The sequence below is a fragment of the Rhinolophus ferrumequinum genome, chromosome 4 (genome assembly GCF_004115265.2).
Source record: "Rhinolophus ferrumequinum isolate MPI-CBG mRhiFer1 chromosome 4, mRhiFer1_v1.p, whole genome shotgun sequence".
NCBI lineage: Eukaryota > Metazoa > Chordata > Mammalia > Chiroptera > Rhinolophidae > Rhinolophus > Rhinolophus ferrumequinum.
Genome location: NC_046287.1, coordinates 73052825 through 73074249, shown reverse-complemented (window position 1 = coordinate 73074249; position 21425 = coordinate 73052825). Strand labels below are relative to the sequence as shown.

The 21425-nt window shown below is 34.9% G+C and overlaps 1 protein-coding gene across 26 annotated transcripts in view; it reads right to left on the bottom strand.

The window, feature by feature from the left end:
• Nucleotides 1–20936, bottom strand: part of PCM1 (pericentriolar material 1) — a 79422-nt gene extending 58486 nt beyond the window's left edge. For 2 of the 26 annotated variants that reach the window (XM_033104087.1, XM_033104083.1), the window contains exons 1-10: nt 20340–20936; nt 18716–18785; nt 11078–11222; nt 10317–10434; nt 8640–8885; nt 7351–7620; nt 6475–6645; nt 6174–6290; nt 4500–4688; nt 8–185 (exon numbers count right to left, since the gene is read on the bottom strand). In XM_033104087.1, coding sequence (XP_032959978.1) covers nt 8–185; nt 4500–4688; nt 6174–6290; nt 6475–6645; nt 7351–7620; nt 8640–8885; nt 10317–10412 — 1267 coding nt within the window. In that variant the 5' untranslated portion in view covers nt 10413–10434; nt 11078–11222; nt 18716–18785; nt 20340–20936. Of the gene's footprint in view, nt 1–7; nt 186–4499; nt 4689–6173; nt 6291–6474; nt 6646–7350; nt 7621–8639; nt 8886–10316; nt 10435–11077; nt 11223–18715; nt 18786–20144; nt 20273–20339 lie in introns of those variants that run through there. The other 24 variants (XM_033104081.1, XM_033104084.1, XM_033104086.1 and 21 more) reach the window with 23 other exon arrangements.
• Nucleotides 20937–21425: the final 489 nt, after the last annotated feature.

Genomic DNA, 21425 nt, shown 5'->3' with positions numbered 1-21425 from the left:
GGCATACCAGAATCATCCATCACAGCAATCGCTTGCTCTGCTTTATGCTGCAGAGCAAGAAGAGCAGCTTGTCGTCCCTGCAGAGCTCGCAGTTGCTCCTGCTGCTGTAACATCCTTTTTAATAAATCATGTTGTTTCTTCAAACTTTCTATCTCTTCCATAGGCTCCTGCTGAGGATCTCTGGCCTAGAAAATAAGACCAACCATACTTATATCTATTAAAATTCACGTTCCTGTTTCAACTAGCAATGGACAAGTACATACATAGATAATAAATTAGTATTAAATATACAACCCTGGATATAATTTTAGTAGACTTGAAGAAAAAATAAAATGGTAACACAGAGATAGCCTGCCATATTAAGAGTTAGGTAATTTGATGGTGAAAGAACATAAGGAGTGGCTTAGCATAAAGAGGTATTAACAAAAGGAAAGAAAAAGACACACAAAAAAGACAGGAAGGCCATGAAGGTAAAAGGCGCTATAAGCATGTACACACACGGGATCCAGGCCTTACATAGAAGGAGCAGATCACACTAGGTTAACGCCCTAAAAGTATCCTTGAAAAAGATCACACTACTCCTATAAGTGATGTTTCAAAAAACCAACAAAACAAAAACAAACACACTATTTTCTAATCAAGGACAGGAATTTAAAAAATATATTTTTTTATCTGATAATCTGATATAAAGGCTTTAATTTACTTGCATCACATTATATAAGCAAACAATAAAGCAGAAAATTTTGTATCAAAAATATCACTATTTTTTCTTTTAAAATACGTTCCTTTAGCTGAATCTGAGGACGTAAAAATAGGATACTTTAAAATTCCCCCCAAAACCTAGCATTTTGCTTGAAAGTGAAGGATCACATTACTTTAATACTAAGTTTTAAAGGCTTAAAACTATTCAAACGTAACCCAACAAGAGAAAATAAAAGTCAGTGAAGCAAAAAGACAAATTTAAATATAACTAAAAAACAAGCCAAATTATGCTTGAAATTATACCATAATGGTATTTTTCATCACTGACTTGCCTTCTAAAAGAAATCTTATGATTTTACCTAATATTTACATAAAATATTTCTATTAACCTAGAATATCACATTCTTTTCTGTCAAAACTCCTCTTCTTAGTTCTGGCATATTTCAAGACTGTTTACATCTTGAAAAAACAATTTGAAGGGGGATGGATAACTATCAATAGCTATCTTTCTCATATTTGATCCAAAATAATTTCATCAAAATCACTGGTAAAATGTAAAACCAGACCCAAATAGGTACAGATCTCAATAGAAAAACTAAGAGAAATCTCTCCAAATTGGTATCAACAAATACTCCAGCGAATTATCAATGGTTATTCATTAGAAGAAACATTACACAAATAAGGCAAAATGTCATCTAGTTTACAAACCTTCAAAAATGTACATCTACACCCAATTTATACTCCTCCCACATCCCAAAAATAGTTTAGACATCAAAGTAGCTTGAAAGCTACCTAGTGTACTGAACAATTTTATATCATGGATTTTTACACTTCAAAAAAAAAAAACTTTTTAAAAGAACTTTAATCCTTGTTAGTCACATTTATTTGCAAAGCTTTGATACTCTAATTATAAAGAATTCTGAACTATTTATTGAAGTAAACACAATTACCTTCAGATTTTTCACTAATCCAAAGATGAATTCCCAACAATTTTTTAAGTTCGAGAGGTTTTATTACTGCTTAATAACTTTTGCATCCATAAAAGTAACATTTAAAAAGAATACTTAGAAAAACAGAGCTGAGGGAGGTGGGTGGGGACTACTATCAAATATAAAGAAAGGGAAGATGAAAAAATAGAAATAAAAATACTCAGGGATAGGAACATGCTAAGAGAATGTTGCATGGAAAGGAAATACAAAAAGGGAGTTAGGACTATATCCACAATTCCAATACATATTTTCATCTAAACTTCTTCAGTCATTTTCAGCAAGCACATTTTTAGTTTACAGATTAAAAAGAAACAAAAAACTTGGGTATAAAATCCTGATTTACATAGAGGTAACAGACCAATTTCAGAAAACCCATAGTCTTCCTTTCTTCTACTCAACTGAGGTTCCTCTAGTAATTCTTCATGGATCCAAATATTTTTTTATAGTTAAAAAGTACTTCAGATAATATTCCAATTTTGTTCATGTGAAAAGTAAGGAATTATAAGCCCAGAGGAGATAAACAGTGAATTTATCCAATATCACAGTTAGGGGAAGTCAGAATTCTAGGTTCAGTGGTTTTCACACCGATCTACCCCAAAATTATTCACTTAGATAGTTCTAAATACAGAAGTCTAACATACAATTCTCTGAAATCTGGTTTGGGAGACAAAACCAGCCCATATGGAATAACTGGAAATGATGAAAATAATAGCAAAAAAGGGTAGATGGTATAAAATAAGCTTATAAATCCTGTAAAAGCTAAGATTAAGTGTAGGGGGAAAGATGAGTATGGAAAAATAATGAAGGCATGGGTATTTGTGGAAGGCTTCTTTTTAAAAATTATGCAAAATATCATCAAGTTTTATGAAATATTCCACAAAATGGACTCTGCCCTTGTAGGCGCTCAAGAATATTAATCATTTCCTATTAAACTGCAAGTCACAAGATTACTTTAAACTCTGAATCTCAGTTAAGACCTCAACTTTTTTTCCTCCTCTTCTAACAGAATACATTTTGAAAGGATGTTAAGGAAGGAATGAAGATGGGGTGGGGAGAACAGATTCTGCATAGCAGAGAAAAAATAAAGTCAGATGGTGGGAATTAGGAATTTTTTTAAAGAAATTAAAATCATTTTGTGAACGGAGTATTGATAGAACTACCCTTGGATGGCCCTAAGAATCATAAGATTAAAGAGACTCAAATTAGAATAAATTCCAAGAAGCAAGTTTAAGAGAGAATAGTATTTATTTACAAGGATATTATCCGAAGAAACTTAAGAGGAAAGTGGTTTCTAAAAGTAAATATAATGCTTTAGGGAAAAAAAGTAAAATTGGCAGATACTATGCTGTAGTAATTGTCAACTCTTAAGTTGTTTGTCACTATTCAGAAGACTTAAAGAGAAGAACAATAAGTTCCAAAGGATATCTACTTGTGCTTCACATTCACTTTCTCTTCTACAATGCTAGTGGTTTTAAAAATAATCGGCTACTTTTTTATTTACTCTTCTATTGAATTGGGGTACTTGATGGTAACATCACCAGAGATTATTTCCAACCATATCTTCAAACTCTTGTGAGAGTCAGAAAAAACAAAAAAGCCAAAATACCTACAGGTTAAGTTTTGTCATTTTTAAACAGACACAAAAATATAAAATAGGTACCATGTTTCCCCAAAAACAAGATCTAGCCGGAGAACCAGCTCTAATACGTCTTTTGGAGCAAAAATTAATGTAAGACCCAGTCTTATATTACATTATAGTTAAAAAGTAATATATATTACATTATATAAGACCGTGTCTTATTTTACTGTAAAAGATAGTAAAATTTTACTTATAGTAAAATAAGACCCGGTCTTATATTAATTTGTTCCAAAAGACTCATTAGAGCTGATTCTCTGGCTAGGTCTTATTTTCGGGGAAACACGGTACATAATAGAAAAGAAAGGCTAATCCTAGGAAATAAGCTATAAATAAACTAATTTCATAAAACATGAAATAAGTCCTATCTATACTCGATTATTAAAATAGTACTTTAGTCTTGCCAAATGGATATGAGCCTTTTTACAAATACTATTTTTTTTATTCAAACTGTTTAAGTGAAAGTACACAAATAGTTGTCTTTAAACCTTTCCTGAGTGCCTTTAGACAAATCATGAAAAATTAAAAAAAAGAACCTTTACAGCAAACATTCGAGGGAAAAAAATAGCAAAGATATTAGCAAACAAGTTAAGTATTATCTTAAAATAAAAAATGGTAAGGGTTTCCAACAGGATCAAAACCATAAACCAACACTAAAAATATTTTATTCTTACAAAGACAGGAATGCTAATAACTTGCTCTATTTTGTTTTTCTTTAACGAATAACTACAGGAAATAAAACAAAACTTAAAAGTATCATCTTAATCCATGAACACAAATATCAGAAACAAAAGGCAATTAATGGTCCAAGCAAATATTCTGCTATATTTTGTGTTATGAGTTCTCAGTAGCAAAAAAATGAAATGGATTTTAGCACAAAAAAAATTTTTAAAAGGAAATTTTCAAGTCCTTTGAAAGTTTCAAGTCCTAAGTTTCAAGTCCTTTGTTCACGCAAAATATAATCTATGGAGAAGAATATAAGAAAACAGAAAAGAATAAAAACACTAAAGGACAGCATTTTACTATAGCAAATTACAGCATAATTAAGCACGTTAACAATTTACATATTTAAGAGAGTAATAGCAACAACAGAAAAGCAAATAAGAAAAAGGAAATATGAACAAAAGAGTTGCTCATTTAGAGACTTCCCAAGTTAATATTGTGAAGTATACCTTTGAGGGAAATCCACGTTTTCGGCTATATTTCCTATTAGGCCTCAGTTCCCTGTCATTCTGAGGAGGTCTGTCAACTTTCCCTTTTGGACTTGTAGTAACGTCAATGTCTGAAACCTGTTCTTGTGAAGCTGAATTCCCTAGTTTGTCCTCAATGCACGGCCGAATTCTCAGACTAAAAGATGCCTCCTTTATTAAATAGTGTAGCATATTAATTTCTTAACACAAACTCCTGTTTAACATACAAGCCAGCCTTATAAATACAAAAAATTTACCAATCCATCTTTTAAAAAATCAATCCACCCTCCCCCAAGTGGCAATAAGCTTAATTAAGACTTTTAAATTTCTGTACACTAGACTATTGCTTATTGTAATTAAGTATCTTATGCTGGGCAATTCCCAAGCTATACAACAACTGCTGAAGCATATTTTAACATTTATGCTATTAATCAACTTTCATAATATCACGATTTTGTTATAAAAAGTTATCTTCACAGTAAACACAATATGTGCTAGTATATAAATTATAATAATCAACTATACCATTCCCGACCCCACCCCAATAGCATTCCTTTACCCACACACCCCCAACCCTTCGATTTCTGCAAGAATGAAATGTGAGGAAGAAATTATTCCCAGCACCACTGTGAATAGAAAAAATAATTTCCCCACAGTAGAATTCATTCTTCAACAACTGTTTGGATCAGCCCTGAGTATCTACTGGTGAAAATAATGTAGAGGAAAAAAATTCAAATTTCCTCTTCAAATTAAGAAGGGCAGGAAAGAGAAAGGAGGCAGATAAACTATGCAAGTCAATTCTAAAAGGAAACAAACCCTCCAATTCCTAATGCTGAATGGTATTTGGAATGTATCTCAAAAACAAAAGATAGACAAACGTCGTTATCCTTTCACAAGAAAAGTCATTACTGGTAACAGGTTTTCAAGTTTACAAATGCATGGTTATAGGTGTATCTGTTATGCATAAAATAAAAATGCTTAAAAGCAAACTCGTTTCAAAGCACACTAATTTCTGTAAGTTTACTTCACAAATCTTTCTTCAAAAATAAATTCCTGATTTTTTTTTTGAAAGACATATTTTAATAAATTTCATTTTGCAGTCAGAAATTATAGTATTTTTCTCACTGTGAATGAATCACAATGGAAATGCTATCTTGTCCCATTTTCATCTCCACTTTTCAGTCATCTGATTTATTCCAGTTTTAGGCTAGCCTGAGAAATAAAAAATCCTTACAGCCTTAAAATGACTCCTCAATGGCCAATGAACTTAGAGACTTTTCCAATAGACAATATGCTAAGGAATGATATTCTCTACTTATAGCTCTTACATCCGCGATGAATGTGAACTTTCCCCATGTTCCTCCAAATGAATAAAGCTGTGCTTCATGAAACAAACTAGAAAAACCATGTGTCTGTAAGCTGAAGACCAGAAATTACTAGATTTTAAAATCAACTATTAAAACTATCTTTAATGGTAATAAATAAAACTTTTAACTTCCATGTTTAAAAAGAATACATTCAGCATTAATAATTTGAGGGTTTCTTCCCCAAAATACACTTTGCATTAAGGAATGCTGATAAAAATATCATCTTGGAAAATGGAGGACAAGTTTAAGTCTTCATTTCTAGCACTTTAATTACCAAAAAGCCGCTTACCGTGGTATCTGAAGCCTCAGACTGCACATCTATGTTTAGCGATGTGCTCTCAGCTACAGAACCAGATCCCACAGCTGAATCTATAGTCCGAACATCCTCCTCCTCATTTTCTCTAGCCTGAAATATTTTAGTGGTATAAATCATACAACTATTAAAAAGGGCAATAAAATGTTATAATGGATGACACGATTTTCTGAAAATATATCAAATCCTCTGAGGTGGCATCAGAATGTCATCAGTACATACACACTACATGCTATAAAAATAACTTAATACATTATTTAAAAGGTCTAAAACTTACAAGGATTTTTTGGAGAAATTTCATATATGACTTTTCTTGTTCTTTAAGGTGGTCTATTAGATGAGTAAGGCGCTCAACATTAGCAGATCTTTCATTTTTCTCTACAAGATCTTCCCGCATGGAACTAGCTTTAGTAATATAGTCACGAATTTGAACCAGCCTGCTTACAATCTGCAGAGGGAAATATTTTTAAAAAAGAACATGAAAGTAAACAGTATGTAAAATTTAGCATAACTCATTCAACAGCAACAATTTTACGGATTTTAAATTTCAGATATAACAACAAAAGATACTTCTAATTCTAGTGTGAATTCATACATGCAAAAGATCTGAATCAAATTTAGAATTTAACCAAAACATAACCGCCAATAGTAACAGCTCCAACTACTATTAATTTTAAAATTTCAAAATTAGTTTTAATCTATATTACCTAAAAAAATTTTATTTATAGAGCTGCATACCAAACTATTATTTAATTTTTTTCTAATGTTTATATTTATTTATAAATTTCAAGTAGTATGCTTTTGAAAGCACTTTTAAAAGAATTATATCATCATTTAAAAAAATTCTTACAACAATCTATTAATCCCATTGTTCCCAATCCCCTTTACTAATAATGGTCAATACAGCATTTGACAGATAAATAGAAGGCTTGATTTACCTGAATATGCCATTTATTTCTATGGTCACTTTGGGTAAAAAGAAATTCGCATTATTTTGAACAAATGTGATAGATTAATGATGAGTGTCAGGGAAGTACTTTAATTCTACCTAACTAAAATTCCAATGTAGATAACCTAATTTAATTTTCTTTATGTTAATGTTTATACTTTGAGGTTTGTGAAAGCAAAGAGTAAAAGTAGCAAATTTTATCACCTGGCTGCTCTCCATTGCAGGTTCTCCTCTCCCATCTTCTTCAGAGACTTGACAGTTTTGCAAAAGGTCATTACTTAAAGCAGAAGCAAACAACTCTTTACATTGTGCTGATCCAATCACTTCTCTCTTCTGAGGACTCGTAGCAGCATCTTTGCTCTTGTTAGTATTAATCTGCATAGGCAAAAAGTTGAAGGGCTTTCGGTTCTCACTAAGCTGACGTTTGTTGTTAGCAGCTGTTGCTCTACCTTGAGAATCACTTCCAATGCTTCTCTATATATGAAAAAGAAATCAAATCCACAAACATTAATCTTCCAACAATTTTTTAAAAAATATTCCAGTGTACTTAGTTTCACCATCACATACTGATGCGGGAGGTGTGCATATACAGCTTGTAGTAAGATTTGAAACAGCTTCAGATCTACAAAATTCTACTAAAATACCAAAATTTGATTAGTACTTCCGATTTCTAATTTTATCACACAATTCAACTGATGAATATGAGAAGATTAATCTAAATGAAGTACTAGGACTATGAACCATATTTATAACTTACAGTGCTATTCTTCCTTGTCCACAGAATTTTATATAGGCTTTAGACCCAATGAATCAACGTTAATTAATACGAACATCAGCAAAACGATGTGTCTTTAAGAAGCACTATCTGAAAAAGTACTTAGCTCAGTGCCTGGCATACAGTAAGTGTTCAACAATTAGTAAATAGATGACTAAATGATATATGATCATTATCTTTACCATGCCAGACTTGATCTACCTTTATCCATATTTGGAAACCTGTTTATCTTTGTAAAGTATAGATGTGATAGTAAATTATCTGTTACAAGTTCATTATCATTTCTACTTGCTCTTAGTTCTAAACTTTATTTCAGTGATTACAAATACGAACTATAGTTTTACTCTAAACTTGAGGTTATCCAGAGCATTCCACTATGAGCCAATACTACATATTCTAAACTGGATCTTCCTTTTTCCTTAATAGCATTCTTATTCAGTACTACCATGCAAAATTTAGTTTCATAATGAAATTGTTTAAGTTAGTCAGATCCTATAGTGATAAAGTCCAGAAAGACTTGTCCTTAGCAAGTTTAGAAATAAGACTCTGTTGCCCTTCAAAGAACAGTTACCATAACCACTGATTAAAATTCTTTTCATATGCACAGAAACTAAGAAAAGGAAACAAACAGCTCAGTATTTTATTCTTAAGACAAATGATTTAATCCATTGCAAAATTTCCCCCAGTTATGACTTGATTTTTAAAATAATTCACAAACCTGATCTAAGTCACTGAAGTTTATCCGCTGTTTAAGTTTCTCTAATTCGGCTTGCTCTGGAACAGACATCTGAGTCATATATCTACTATGTGGAAACGTATGTGGAGTCTTTGTCCTTCGCCTTCCAACTCCTGGTGATGACTCCGGAGAAATATCATTTGTCACTCTCTTATCACTTTCTACACCAAACTTTTTCTTATTCTTTTCTGATGATCTATTTGCCTTCTTCTGTTGGCCACCCCAATCCTTTAAAAAAGTAAAGGTAAGAGTTACTATGTACTCTATCAAACCAGGAAAATAATTTGGTATGCTGAAAAAAAACGTTGGTCAGTCTTAAAAATGACAAAACACTGTTCACATAAACACACAGTCCTAGGGACAATTATTTGCTTCTACTAACCAATTTCCCATTATGTCTAGTCTAAATTTCTTGGATTGTTCTTCAAAAAACAGATTACTTTCAAAAAAAAAAAAAATAGATTACTTTCCTTTTCATAGATGATTAACAAATGTAAACCCCCAAATTCCAACCCTACAGTCTATTTTCAAAAGCATTTTTAGAAATGGTTCTTTACTACTTATAATTAGATAATGAAATGAATTATAGATACCTTTACTGACCTCCTTTAAAGTCACTATGTATGATAAGAAGAAAATAGACCTATAATTAACTCGAGTTCTAAAATAATGTTTTCTGAAAAAATGCTCCACTGTGTGACCCTAGGCAATTAACTTCCCAGTCTCTGTTTCTTAATCTCTAAAATAGTGTCACCTTTAAAACACAATTAAAAATAGCATACATAAAAACACAGCGCCTAGTGTATGGTAAGCATATATAAATTATTTTTTATAGGCAACAATGCATTATATAAGATCTGATAAAAAATACTTGTTTATCTAAAATACTTTTTTATGTACTTGGTTATACCCACATAACCTAACTCATTCAACAACAAAAAGTCTATAAATTCCCACCAAATAATTTTTTTAGCTTTTGTTAGTAAAATCTTTGGGATATCCTCCTCATTTACAAAACTCCCTTCTCTACAAACTGTCCCTCTACCCCAACCCATGTGTGGGTGTTCCTGCCAACCTCTTGTTCTACCTACCCAACTCCATCCTGGCCATAGCTGACTGAAAAAGGGATGCATATCTAATTCAAATTGGGATAATTATACTTTAAAATTTCAAATGGTAGCTAAGAGATTACTAGTCAGTATATAATTGCAGCCATAACTGAAAACCTTAGAATGAAAAGGCAGCTACAGTACACCATGTGGACAAGAGAGAAAGCTGGTCTGTGAAGAAAAAGTTGTGTTAAGCAGAGGCACTCAGAAGCAGAGTAAGGGTAGCAAAAAATTGATTCTTGACAACCTTCTAGTTTTTTCCAATTCCTTCCTAAAACCCAGCTTTATTCCTTTTAATTGTTTTCCATAAAACACCTTTACATCCTTATTTTAAAAAACGTCCTTTTTGGTTTAGGCTAACTCAAGTGATATCTGCTACCTGCAAACAAAAATATCTTCAACTAATATCTTGCGTCAGTTAATACCTTGGCCAGCAAGTAAAAATGTGTTTGCTTTACAAAGAACTTCAGTGAGTTCGATTTGGCTAAGTAAGGGCAAGTTGTGTTTTAATACTACTAGTCAACAACACACTATCAATAGGATGTCATACCATATTGTTGAGTCGGTCATCAGCACTCTCATTGCTCCAGTTTGGTAAATCCTGGTCATTCACACCTTCTTCAAAAGGACCCCCTCCTGTGGCCATACTGGCTTTAACAATTAACTTTCTGTAAAACAAGTGAAAACTAACCTTTTTAACAAGTAAAAACAAACTCTAATTTTTAAACCATTCCATGAAGCTTAGCAATATAAAGGAATCTCAGAAAAGCTGATTTTATAAAATAAAAAGAGACACTGTCAACCACTCATCACAAACAAATTGATTTAGCAGTTGAAGGCACATTATGATTAACATGAGTTAAACAACAGCTGGAGTGATGGTGAGGGGAAGGAAAACCTCAGAATATACACTAAGTGTACTGGCCTGCAAGCTTTAAGATTACTTTATTTAATTTATTCAATACAGTCCTAAAAGGTAACAAGGTAAGAAAAAGTTATTAATAGCTAGAACCAAAAGTGCTCTTAGAAAAGAACCTAAAGACCCCCACTCCCCAAAGACCTGGGCATTCATTTTGTGTCAAAGATTCAGAAGGCAAAACTGCTCCGCATGAAACATGGAGAAAGGTTTGATTTTACTAGGAACTAAAGTAATGGTAAGTAAGATGAGAAGAAAGCAGGAAGAAAGAAGTAGGACTAAGTGCAAAGACAGTGCCTAAAAACACTTTAAAAATATTAGTGCCTAGTACCCTATTTTAAATTGTATTGTGGAGACTTTGTGAAAATCAAGGAAGGTAGTAACGAATTTCATACCTGGGTCAGAGAGATGAGAAACAGAAGCACCAATGGTAGAAGCAGAGGTTCAGAAGCAGAGATGATCATGAGAAACTAAGATCTCTACATATTTGGTGGAAGACTTTGGATTTCCATTGGGTGTGGAAATGCACAGGTCAGAGGACTGAGTGAAAGAAGAGATGGTGAGATAACTTTATCATCCAAGGGAAGGGAAGGCCATTACACAGCAGGGTTATAATACATTTCTCATTTTACAAACAGTACACACACTAACATTCAAAGGAGTTACAGTGTTCCCCCAAACAAAAAACCTAGCCAGACAATCAGCTCTAATACATCTTTTGGAGCAAAAATTAATATAAGACCCGCTCTTTTTTTACTGTAAGACCCAGTCTTATATTAAGCAAAAGACGCATTAGAGCTGATTGTCTGGCTAGGTCTATGTTCGGGGAAACACGGTAGATAACCTTGCCAAGGTCATTCAGCTAAAAACGTCAAAGGAATACAAATCCCAGTTGCTTGGATTCTAAGATCCTACTTTATCCCATTCACGAGAGCACAATATTAAAAGGGTTATCATCCATGACAAAGTAGTATATATCAAATGGATGTTTTAATGCTAGAATATCTATTAGAATAATATATTAACAGACGAAGTAGCAGGTTAAATTTTATCATCTCAAAATAATAAATGATGTGATAAAATTCAACACTTCAAATTTGGAAAAGAAAAAAATCTTAAAAAGTACAATACACTGACACTTCCTTACAGTTGTATTTTATAAAGCTTGCTTTTTTTCAAGGAGCATATATTACTTTAATAAATTTCTACAGAGTTGAAAGAAGTATTGCTTTAAACCAGTAATTTTAAAATAAGACAAAGGACATCCCTATTACAATAAAGACCAAAACAAGAATGCCATTTATTAGTTATTTAGCACTGTTTTAAAAGTTCTAAACAGAAAAATATGAAAGAAATATTTATATTGAAAAGAGAAAAGGTGGCACTCTTAAAGAAGATGCATTTAAAAACCTCGAGAACTTCAAAACGCCACCAATCGCCTCTTAAAAAAAAATATACCAGGGGAAAATAATCACTTATAATACTGATAAAAAAATAAAGTATCTAGGAATAACATAATTTTGCCCTATGTGAAGAAGCACTATTAAACTAAAAAAAAAAACCACAAAAAAAACCCACAGAATTTCAGTAAGTCAAAAATCAAACTACCTTCCTGGTGGGAAGACAAATATACACATACCATTTTTTTCTAAATGTATAGGCTTAATGAACCCACTGGGATTCTTCTTGGAATTTGACAAAGCAAGTCAGAATAAACAAGCCAGAAAAAAATTTTAATATCTGAAAAATAAAAGCAAGAGTAGCAACAATAGAGGCTGGGAGAGTAAGATAGTCAACCCCATTGAGTGGCTACATAGCCAAATTAGTACCAGCCCCCAGAAAAAATCCTCAAATATACCCAATTAGAAAGAAATGAGAAAAATCAAATATATTTAACATCTACATATTGGTATTTACTGTATGTATATATATGCCAAGCCCCATGCTAAATATTTTATGTGCATTTTATCAATTAATCTTTACAATTTTATGATGTAGGATTACTTAATTGATGGGACAATTTGCTAACAATTTTGAAAAAGATTTAGAGCTTTACCAGCCTTTTTTTAACTGGGATTCTTCATTTCAAACATAGAACACAGAAAAAAGATTTGAAAGACTGTTTTTTTCAATTCTTCCAAGGATGGTACATACCCAGTACCATCCCAGACACAGAAGAGGAATTCACAGTAAACAATGGATGCCTTAGAGCATTAAGAGTTTAATTCTCTCCAATTGAAAAAGACTATAACACCAAGATAGTAAGTAGATAAAAAATAGATAAATAACATTTTAAAAGTCAAACAACAGACAAATAAGAAAATAGAATGGCCTTTAAAAAGAGAGATCTTACTAATTTGGAAAGCAGAAATAAAAAGAAAAAAATCTCAATAGATTTTTGTCACATAAAAGTGAATCCTAAGTATGCTGAGAACAAACAGTAAATGACAAACTGGGGGGAAAAAAACCATAAAAGAAATGTATATAGTTATTATTATTATCTTTACTACATGAAGAATTTGTTAAAAATTAACACAAACAAAAATCACCAAAAAAAAAAAAAAAGAAAGAAAACACAAAAAAATAAGTATGAGCGGGCAATTTACAAAGAAATCAGTAAACATAAAATGATAAAAATATTAATAAAGTCCAGCAGAAAATTAAAATAAGGGACTATTAAATTTACTCAGTATTACCTAATACTAATGACAGCAAAGGGAAACCAGAATTCCGTCACTATGGTGAGAATTTAAACTCGTATAACCTTTCTGAAATGCATTTTGGCGATACTGTATCAAGAATTAAAATTGAGTTTTGACCCAGTAGCTAGTCTAAAGAAACAATCTTAAATATGGAGGGGGCACTATAATGAAGGAAATTGTTTATTATGCTGTAATTTTGGTCCACTGCAAACAAACTAAATATCAAACGATAGCCTGAATGCTATTAGACAAGAATACCCTTCAAAACACATAATTATGAAGGCTGAACAATATTGCCTGCATTTATATCATACAGTATAAAAGAGGAAAAAAGCAATGCAAAATTGCACACAGATTTTAAGAAAATACGCATATACTAAAATGCTTGCATTAAAGAAATTGTCAGTTACAGGACTAAGAATATGATGATTTTTCCTCTTTCCTCTGTCTTTACCAATTTTCAGCAATACATTATTTTTTATGCTGGAAATATACTTAAGAACTTAACAAAATAATCAATACCCATAGAGAAGTATGTCCAGTGAACTGAAATGACCCATTTAAATAACTCAACATTTTGCAACTAGGAGCTCAAAAAATACATTTGCAGTAGAGGTGATACTGTATTTAAAAGTACTAAAAGCAAACTGTCTAAAACTGTAAATTAAAATGGAAATTAAGGTTATTTAAGTAAAAACTCTTACGTATCAATTTTTTCTCAAAATAGAGATTGTTATACTTTCTATCAGTAGAGTAATAAAGCAAGTTTACTTAAGATAAACTTATTAAAAATATATTTGGAGAAATGTTTTCTATCCTATCTTTATATTATGATAAATTCCCCCTAAAATGAAGAGCTGTTTCTAAGGATCTATTTATAGGCTAATGACTGAACACTATTAAAATAAGTTTCTAAAACAATTTAAATACATTAAAATAAATTTGGGGAAAATAGATCAAATATTTTCTAAATCTTTCTTAAAGGACTATTTACTAAGCAAAGTCTCTTAGTTTGCAAAATAAACAACTTTGTTTACTGCTATATTGTGATTGACATACGAGGTCTCATGAACAATTAGAATATTTAATAACATAATGATACCAAATGTGTTTAAAAGGCACATCCATATATAAATAAAATTATTAGTATGAAACTAAATAACTGCATGTGGATCAGTACTCATTATGTTAACATTCAGATGATTTCTCTAAGAGAGTAACTATCTCCCCATATTACAGTTAAAAAATAAAGGCAAGTCATTTCTCTCTTCATGCCAACATCTCTAACCACCTCAAAGTCACCATTAAAAATATAGTATTTCTAACCTTCTCAATTTTATTCTGTAACATACTAATATAAACAATCCAGAACATGAGAAACATGATTAGCTTTAGACAGGCAGAGAAACATCTCTTCATAGAAACCAAAAGGGAAAGGGAAAAAGGAATCGGATAAGGCTGGTTAGCAGATTTTGTGGTTGGAAGTTCAGGGAGTTCCTAAGTGGTATGAAATAGAATTATTCTTTAAATGTGAGAAGGTGAGATGGCAGTGTCTGAAAGATATGAGAAAAGTAGGAAACAGAATGATGGGAGCATTAAGGACCCAGGTAAGAGCAGAGAACATTCACTGAGGTTACTAATCTGCAGTGTGAATTTTTTTTTCCCCAGCAGTTCTCATCAGCCTTGATATGAACACTCCATTGAATCCATCGAAGGTTGGTATTTTTCCAGGCAAGTTTAACAGACAGACAATGAGACTGAAAAGGTGAAACCATTGGAATACAATTGGTGCAAGTGATGGATAATGGTCTGGGGATAAAAGGAAAATTCTACTTTAAAAAAGCACTTCTAGGCATCCTCTGACCTACTAAACTACGTTGAAAATATTATTTATAAGTTTCATTTAGCTATTTATGACAGTCTTATTTGGCTCTCTTATCTTGCAAAGATACAAAATGCAAAAATACAATTTATAAGCTACTTTCACTGAGTGATCTTTTTGAAGCAAATCTGGTTGCAGAATTCACTACAGCGAAGTGTCATATACTGGGGGTGCCAAAAAAATGTATACACGTGACTTGTATTCATCTTTTGTTATGGGTATATATTATTACAATTTTAATAGTTTCTTTCCTTTCTTAAAATGTATATGCATTTTTTGGTACCCTCTGTATATCTAGTAAGCAGAATATCACAGCATAATTGCCATGAAAATGCCTATGACTAAGGCTTACTTTTGGTTTGGGTTTTTTCTTGTGCTGTTTTATTAGACTGGAAAAAAGCTCCTGAGATTGTCCCACCAGCAAAATATGTAATTGGGAAAGGGAATGGACGGTGCCACAGGTATGATCAAAATAAGTAAACCTGAATTCTGATTATAAAATGAATCTGTCTGTACTCAAGTTACCATCTTTAGTTCATAAGCTGATAGATTTTTAACTGCGGAAAGATTCCAAAGTCACTGTGAACACGCTTAACGATTTGGATTCTGACAATTTCTTGGTTTCCGTTTTCAGATAATTTCAGAGTAAAATCCTGATCAGTTACAGGGGCGATATTTAGTTTGCTGACCAGCTTCATTTCTTGTCGACTATAAAGTTTCAGTTGCAGTGGTGAGTCGAACGAAGGTGCAGCTTAACTATGAAACGAGATATGCACGAGGGATGAGAGGAAACTGGGGCCTCTTCACCCCTTACTTTCCTGTATTTATTTCACGAGGCGCCTCGGCCCTGTGTCCCACCGCCCGCAGACATCCCTCCAGCAAGAACTAAGGTTTACTTTTAAAGTAAGAACACAAAGAAGAAATTCAAAGAAATTAAGTAATCAAGAAAAAAGATTATTTTCCTAAAATCTTTAAAGTTCAGATATTATTTCCTAAATGCACTAAATTATTCATAATCATCTCTTATCAATTGACCACTGTAAATGAAGGTTTTAAAAATATTCATCCAAATAAAATAATGTATCAAGTACAGCTTTTTTCAAAATATTTACTTAAAGTCAGAAATACCCAAAGCTGGCATTTTATGTATCTGTACAAATTTTCTAAAGGTTGCATAATTTGGGGTATTTCTTTTACAAATCATAAAAAGGAAATACTGCGTAGTTTTGAAAGTCTCAATACAGTGTACAATAAGCACTTTTAATGGAAACTGAGGAAAACAAAATGCACTAAGTATTTGGTATGACATACATTCTCCATCTGTTCCCAAACATTCCTATTTCTTTGGCTTCAATAAAATTCCAATCCCTCTGAAAGCACTATTTCCTTGGAAATAATTTATAAAAAAATGCTACTATTCCTAATCTCCCAGATTCATGGGGAAAGGCTACCGTCTGCAGCCCTTTTTTATTTAACTAATGCTTAATTTTCCTCTTTTGAACAAATTAGCCATCAAAAATATCACTCCCCCTATCTTGGGCACCATTTCCCACTCTCCTCCCCAAGAAAATCTTGCAATTTTGATAACCACTAGCTCATGGTTTCCCTCTCCACTTCATTCCCTGCTTGCATGACCTGAACATCTGCAATGATTTTTCTAAGACTCTGGCCTCAATTCCAATGTCCATCTCATCTTCTCTATTCCAATACTGTTTTCACTCTGAAGTGGTAATTTGTTCAAGCTCCTGAACTTCTGAAGTCCCTCTTTCTGATCATAAATTCTTGCATTCTATCTCTCGTTTTCTCATTCCTGCTGAACCTGCTCTCGACCCTGTCATTTCTCTCTCCAGGAACCCACCCAAGTATGCCATACCAAAAATACCTTGTCAGCATCCCTGACTTCCTTACTATTTGCCCATTCTGCCAAATCAATCCTGGAGAAAGCCCACTACAGGCTTTCTGTGCTTCTCCTCTCACACTGTCAAGCAGTGGGGAAAAGTTATAAAGTGGTACTGCCTGTGTCCACCATAAGGTATACTAAGCTATACTGTACACACACGCGTGCAGACGCGCTCGCACACACACACGAACATTTTCAAAATGTAAGCCTACTCCATGAGTTAAGACATCTGGTCTATTTTGCTCACTGCCGTATCTCCAGTACATTAAGTAGCATATGGAGGCACTCAATTAAATTTGTAAGATGAATGTATTGCTATGTATCCCTTGTTGGCTTACTGAATTCCCTAGCGTGGTAATTCCAAACGCTTCATATTTCTTTCCAAGTCTCAAATACACTTGCCTCCTTCATAAATAGCCAAATCCCCTATCAAGAAAACCAAGGTCTTCTAATGTGAGTTGACTCAATAGCCCTGTTTTTATTTCATCTTATCAACCTTCCCTAATGTGTTAAAAGGAAAACTAGTTTATATCTGATTCTATAATTCTTTTACCAGATTCCTACCATATACTCTCGTGTTAAAAACTCTAATACACACACTAATATTTGACCTTTCCCGAGTTCAATTTTTCTTGTCCTACTTTGTTACAGTCTTCCAATTAAAAAAGAAAATACTACTGAAAATTATAAATAAGCTACAAATCTACCGTCAGTCCTTATTTTTTCACGAGGGTCAGTTTATTTCATAACAGAGCTGAAAAGCTGTCTGATTTCCTCGAAAGCAAGAACATACTAAAAAAAATTTTTAAACGGGCTGTCCTAAAATTTTAGCAGAATTAAATTCAGACTGTGAGATTTTCTTCAAAGAACATTTCGAAAACTCTTCTAACAAAAATTTCTTCTAATCCCCATCCTTTAGTCATTTAATATCTAAGTTGTTTTTAGCAAACTGCAGTTTCCCTCAATGAACTTATACTGACTTTTTTCTTCTGGTCAGAGAATATCTTTACCTAACTGGCATTTGATAATGAGTATACATAGAAACTAATGTTTAAAGTAATTTTATAAAGCTAAAAGAAAAAACAAAACTTCAGTCAGTGGTATATGTAATAACCTCAAAAAGTAAAGTTTGTGAATAAAAAATAGGAACAGCCAATTAATACAAAAGTTGTAAAAGATAACTTTAAGATGAAATGATTTGGCTACCCAAACAGCTGTTACATGACAAATTCCAACTCAAATGGACTGAAAAAAACAAAGACATTTCAAAAGGTATTACATAAACTATTCTAGTATTTTATAATTAGGAATGGCATGGCTCCTTTCTAACAAAAGTATGAAGTCAGTGGCTCCTTTCTAACAAAAGTATGAAGTCAGACTAAAATGGCATGCCAAAAAGCAGGGCAAACAGGGCAGCAAACCCAGACGGTCTGTTTACTAAGTAGAGAGGGCCTCAACCAGGCACTGGTATTTTGACAGCATTCTCCATCCTAAAGTATTCTTCCACTTTAATAGGAAGGACAATACATATATAAAGATGTCAAATTACCTGTTAGAAACAAGTTTTTGCAGCTCAGAAACACCTCTTTTCCTGCTTCACACTTCAAAGCTGCTGCCTGCTTTTGATTAAAAAAAAAACCTTCAGTAAATTATTTACACTTGAAGTATAGAATAACAAATACTACATTTATAACCTAAAATATGTTTAGAAAACCAAAGGAAAGAAAAAATCCAGTATTTTAAACTTGTTTACTTTAATCCTTTTGAAAAACAATGTGATGATATACATAAATGTTTAAATCCTCCAAACTTCTAAGATCCTACCAAACAACAATCTGATACCTACTTTGGAATGTAAGGCCAATGGTTAATTCTAATTATGTAAAGATCCATGCCAAAGTTTACTTTTCGGATTGATCAAGTCCTTAACTTCCTTATCACTCAAACGATTCAAGAACTTTGCCTATCCGATGAAGAAAAAAAGTTTATTTAAAGCTAGGTTTCATAATAACCTTGTCACTACGTAAACACAAGGTTTGCCTGCAGTTCAAAAACTCAGTCTTTTAATGGTTGCTTTCCCTATCACCGGGAAGGTGATAGGGAAAGGAACGAGCAGGTGCACCGGGCAGCTCTACAACACCCACTCCAGTAACTAGAGAATACCCGTAGGCGGAGTCTGGAAAACAGTTATGGGGTGGGGGTGGTGGGGGTGGTAGGGGCGCCCAGAAAGCCCGCTTCTTCCAGCGCCAAAACACGATCTGTCACCAGCAGGGCACATGAGGTACACCTCAAAACGGCCAAAAAATAAAAAAAAATAAAAAATGTTTTTTACCCTCAGACAAGGCTAACTCCTGAAGCCGCGGGATGAAAAGTTTGGAGGACCCGTCTCCCTAGTGGGGCCTACTACCTAATCCCCGAACACCAGTTTCTGCAAAGCAAGCCACGTTTTCCGAAACCCGTTTGGCGTTTAGTTTTCCCCATACTGGGCCCATTCCAACTGGACTGCAGTAAGGGATGAAGAAGGGAAGAAATGGGAGGAAGGCAGGTAAGACCTATAACCATTCTCCTCGCAAGTAGAAAGCACCACTTAGCCAAAGTCAGGAACGCCTCCTCCCGCGCGGCCCTTTTGCTTGCTCTAATACCCGAAGCAGCAGAAATCCCGCTGCTCACAGCCTAACCCAAAAGTCGCCTCGCTCCTCACCCGCCCTACCTCACCCGAAATTCTGGACATTAAATGCCCCCACAGAATGGAATTGGTGGGGTGGGGTGGAGGGGGCGCAAAGTCCTTGCTATGGAAAACTAGACCCCCTGCCTCTGGGAACCAAACCACAGCCCCAGCTCCGCCTCCTCCGCTCGCAAGGGATATTCCTGGAGCACCCGGGACGCAGGGCGGCCTCCCCCTCAGGGCCAGGAAAAAAACAGAGGGGCGAGGACGCAAGAAGGGGGATCCGCAGTCGCTAACGAGTCTAGATGCTCACCCGGAGATCGCGTCGGTTAGTCCCGCGGAGGGAACGGACTGTCTGCCTAGGCAACGGGAAGACCCAGGAGCCCACGGAGACGCGTGGGCCCGAAGCCAGGCCCTACAGGGTCAAGTGTCCCAGAGCTGTTGCTCTCCCGCCCCTGCGCTCCGCGCTGCCCTCGGTTGCCAGGGGCTGGGGACGCGCAGGCATTACCTGTAAACGAAGCAGCCGCTCCTGCCAAGGGCGGAGTAGCGGCCAGCCCCCACGACCCGCCACCGACAGCGGTCCTCCCTGAGAGACCACAGCAGGGGAGTCCTCAAGTTCCCTGGCTGCCTACGGCCCAATGGCTGCCTTTCCTACTTTAGCTCGTCGGCGCCAACCGCCGCAGCCACCGCCATCTTAGGATCTCATTGTGGTGGGAGAAGAGGGGCGGGGGACTGCAGAGGGGGCAACGCGCGGCGAGACTTGCGCCGTCTCCTCGGCAACGGCCGCGCGCAGGCGAGAACTCTCCCAGGCCGAAGCCGCAGTGCGATCAACGCTCTGGACTGGAATCATGTGACCCGCCGGAGTCTGGTATCAACCCCTGGCTCTTCAGCCAGACTCCAATTACACCAACGAACAAGCAGAGACTACATATCCCAGAATACCAGCTCCACCCCGGGATATAAGCTCCTGCCCATCCGCCACGAGGGAGATGAATACAAATCCCAGCGTACTACGCGATTTCCGGCGCTGGTCGGCTGAACGAGGGAGTCAAGGCCCGAGCGGAAGTGCATTGACCTCACCCCCCCCTCACGGCCCCGCCCCCGCCGACTCCTTCGTGGAGGCTGGAAAACCAGCGTGGGTTCCTCCTTGTTTTCCGTGGGGGTGTCAGCTCCGGACGGTGCCGGAAGGAGGACAAAAGACCAAAGACAGGGATAGCTTTTTCTGGTTCCTGTCCACCCACATCCTGGTCACGAAAGCATGGAAACAAAACGGTCTTTACTCTCTCGCCCTAGGTTTATAGGTGAAGGATAAAGCCACGGGAGTTAACTGGCTTGAAGTCATATAGTTAATGGGAGAATAATAAATGTTAATAATTAATATCACCTTGGGTTAATGTCCTACTTTTTCCTTAGAAGAACCAGATGATTTACATCAAATATTATATCGAGAAATTTTCTCTAAAACTATACACTGAATTCTTTACGCTCCTCTCAGCTGCAGATTTTTTAAGGTTAGTAAATTGACAGGTTCTCTCGTAAAACAGCAAAATACAACAAAGGGATAATTAAGGCTTTCGGTGTGCCTACCTGAAAA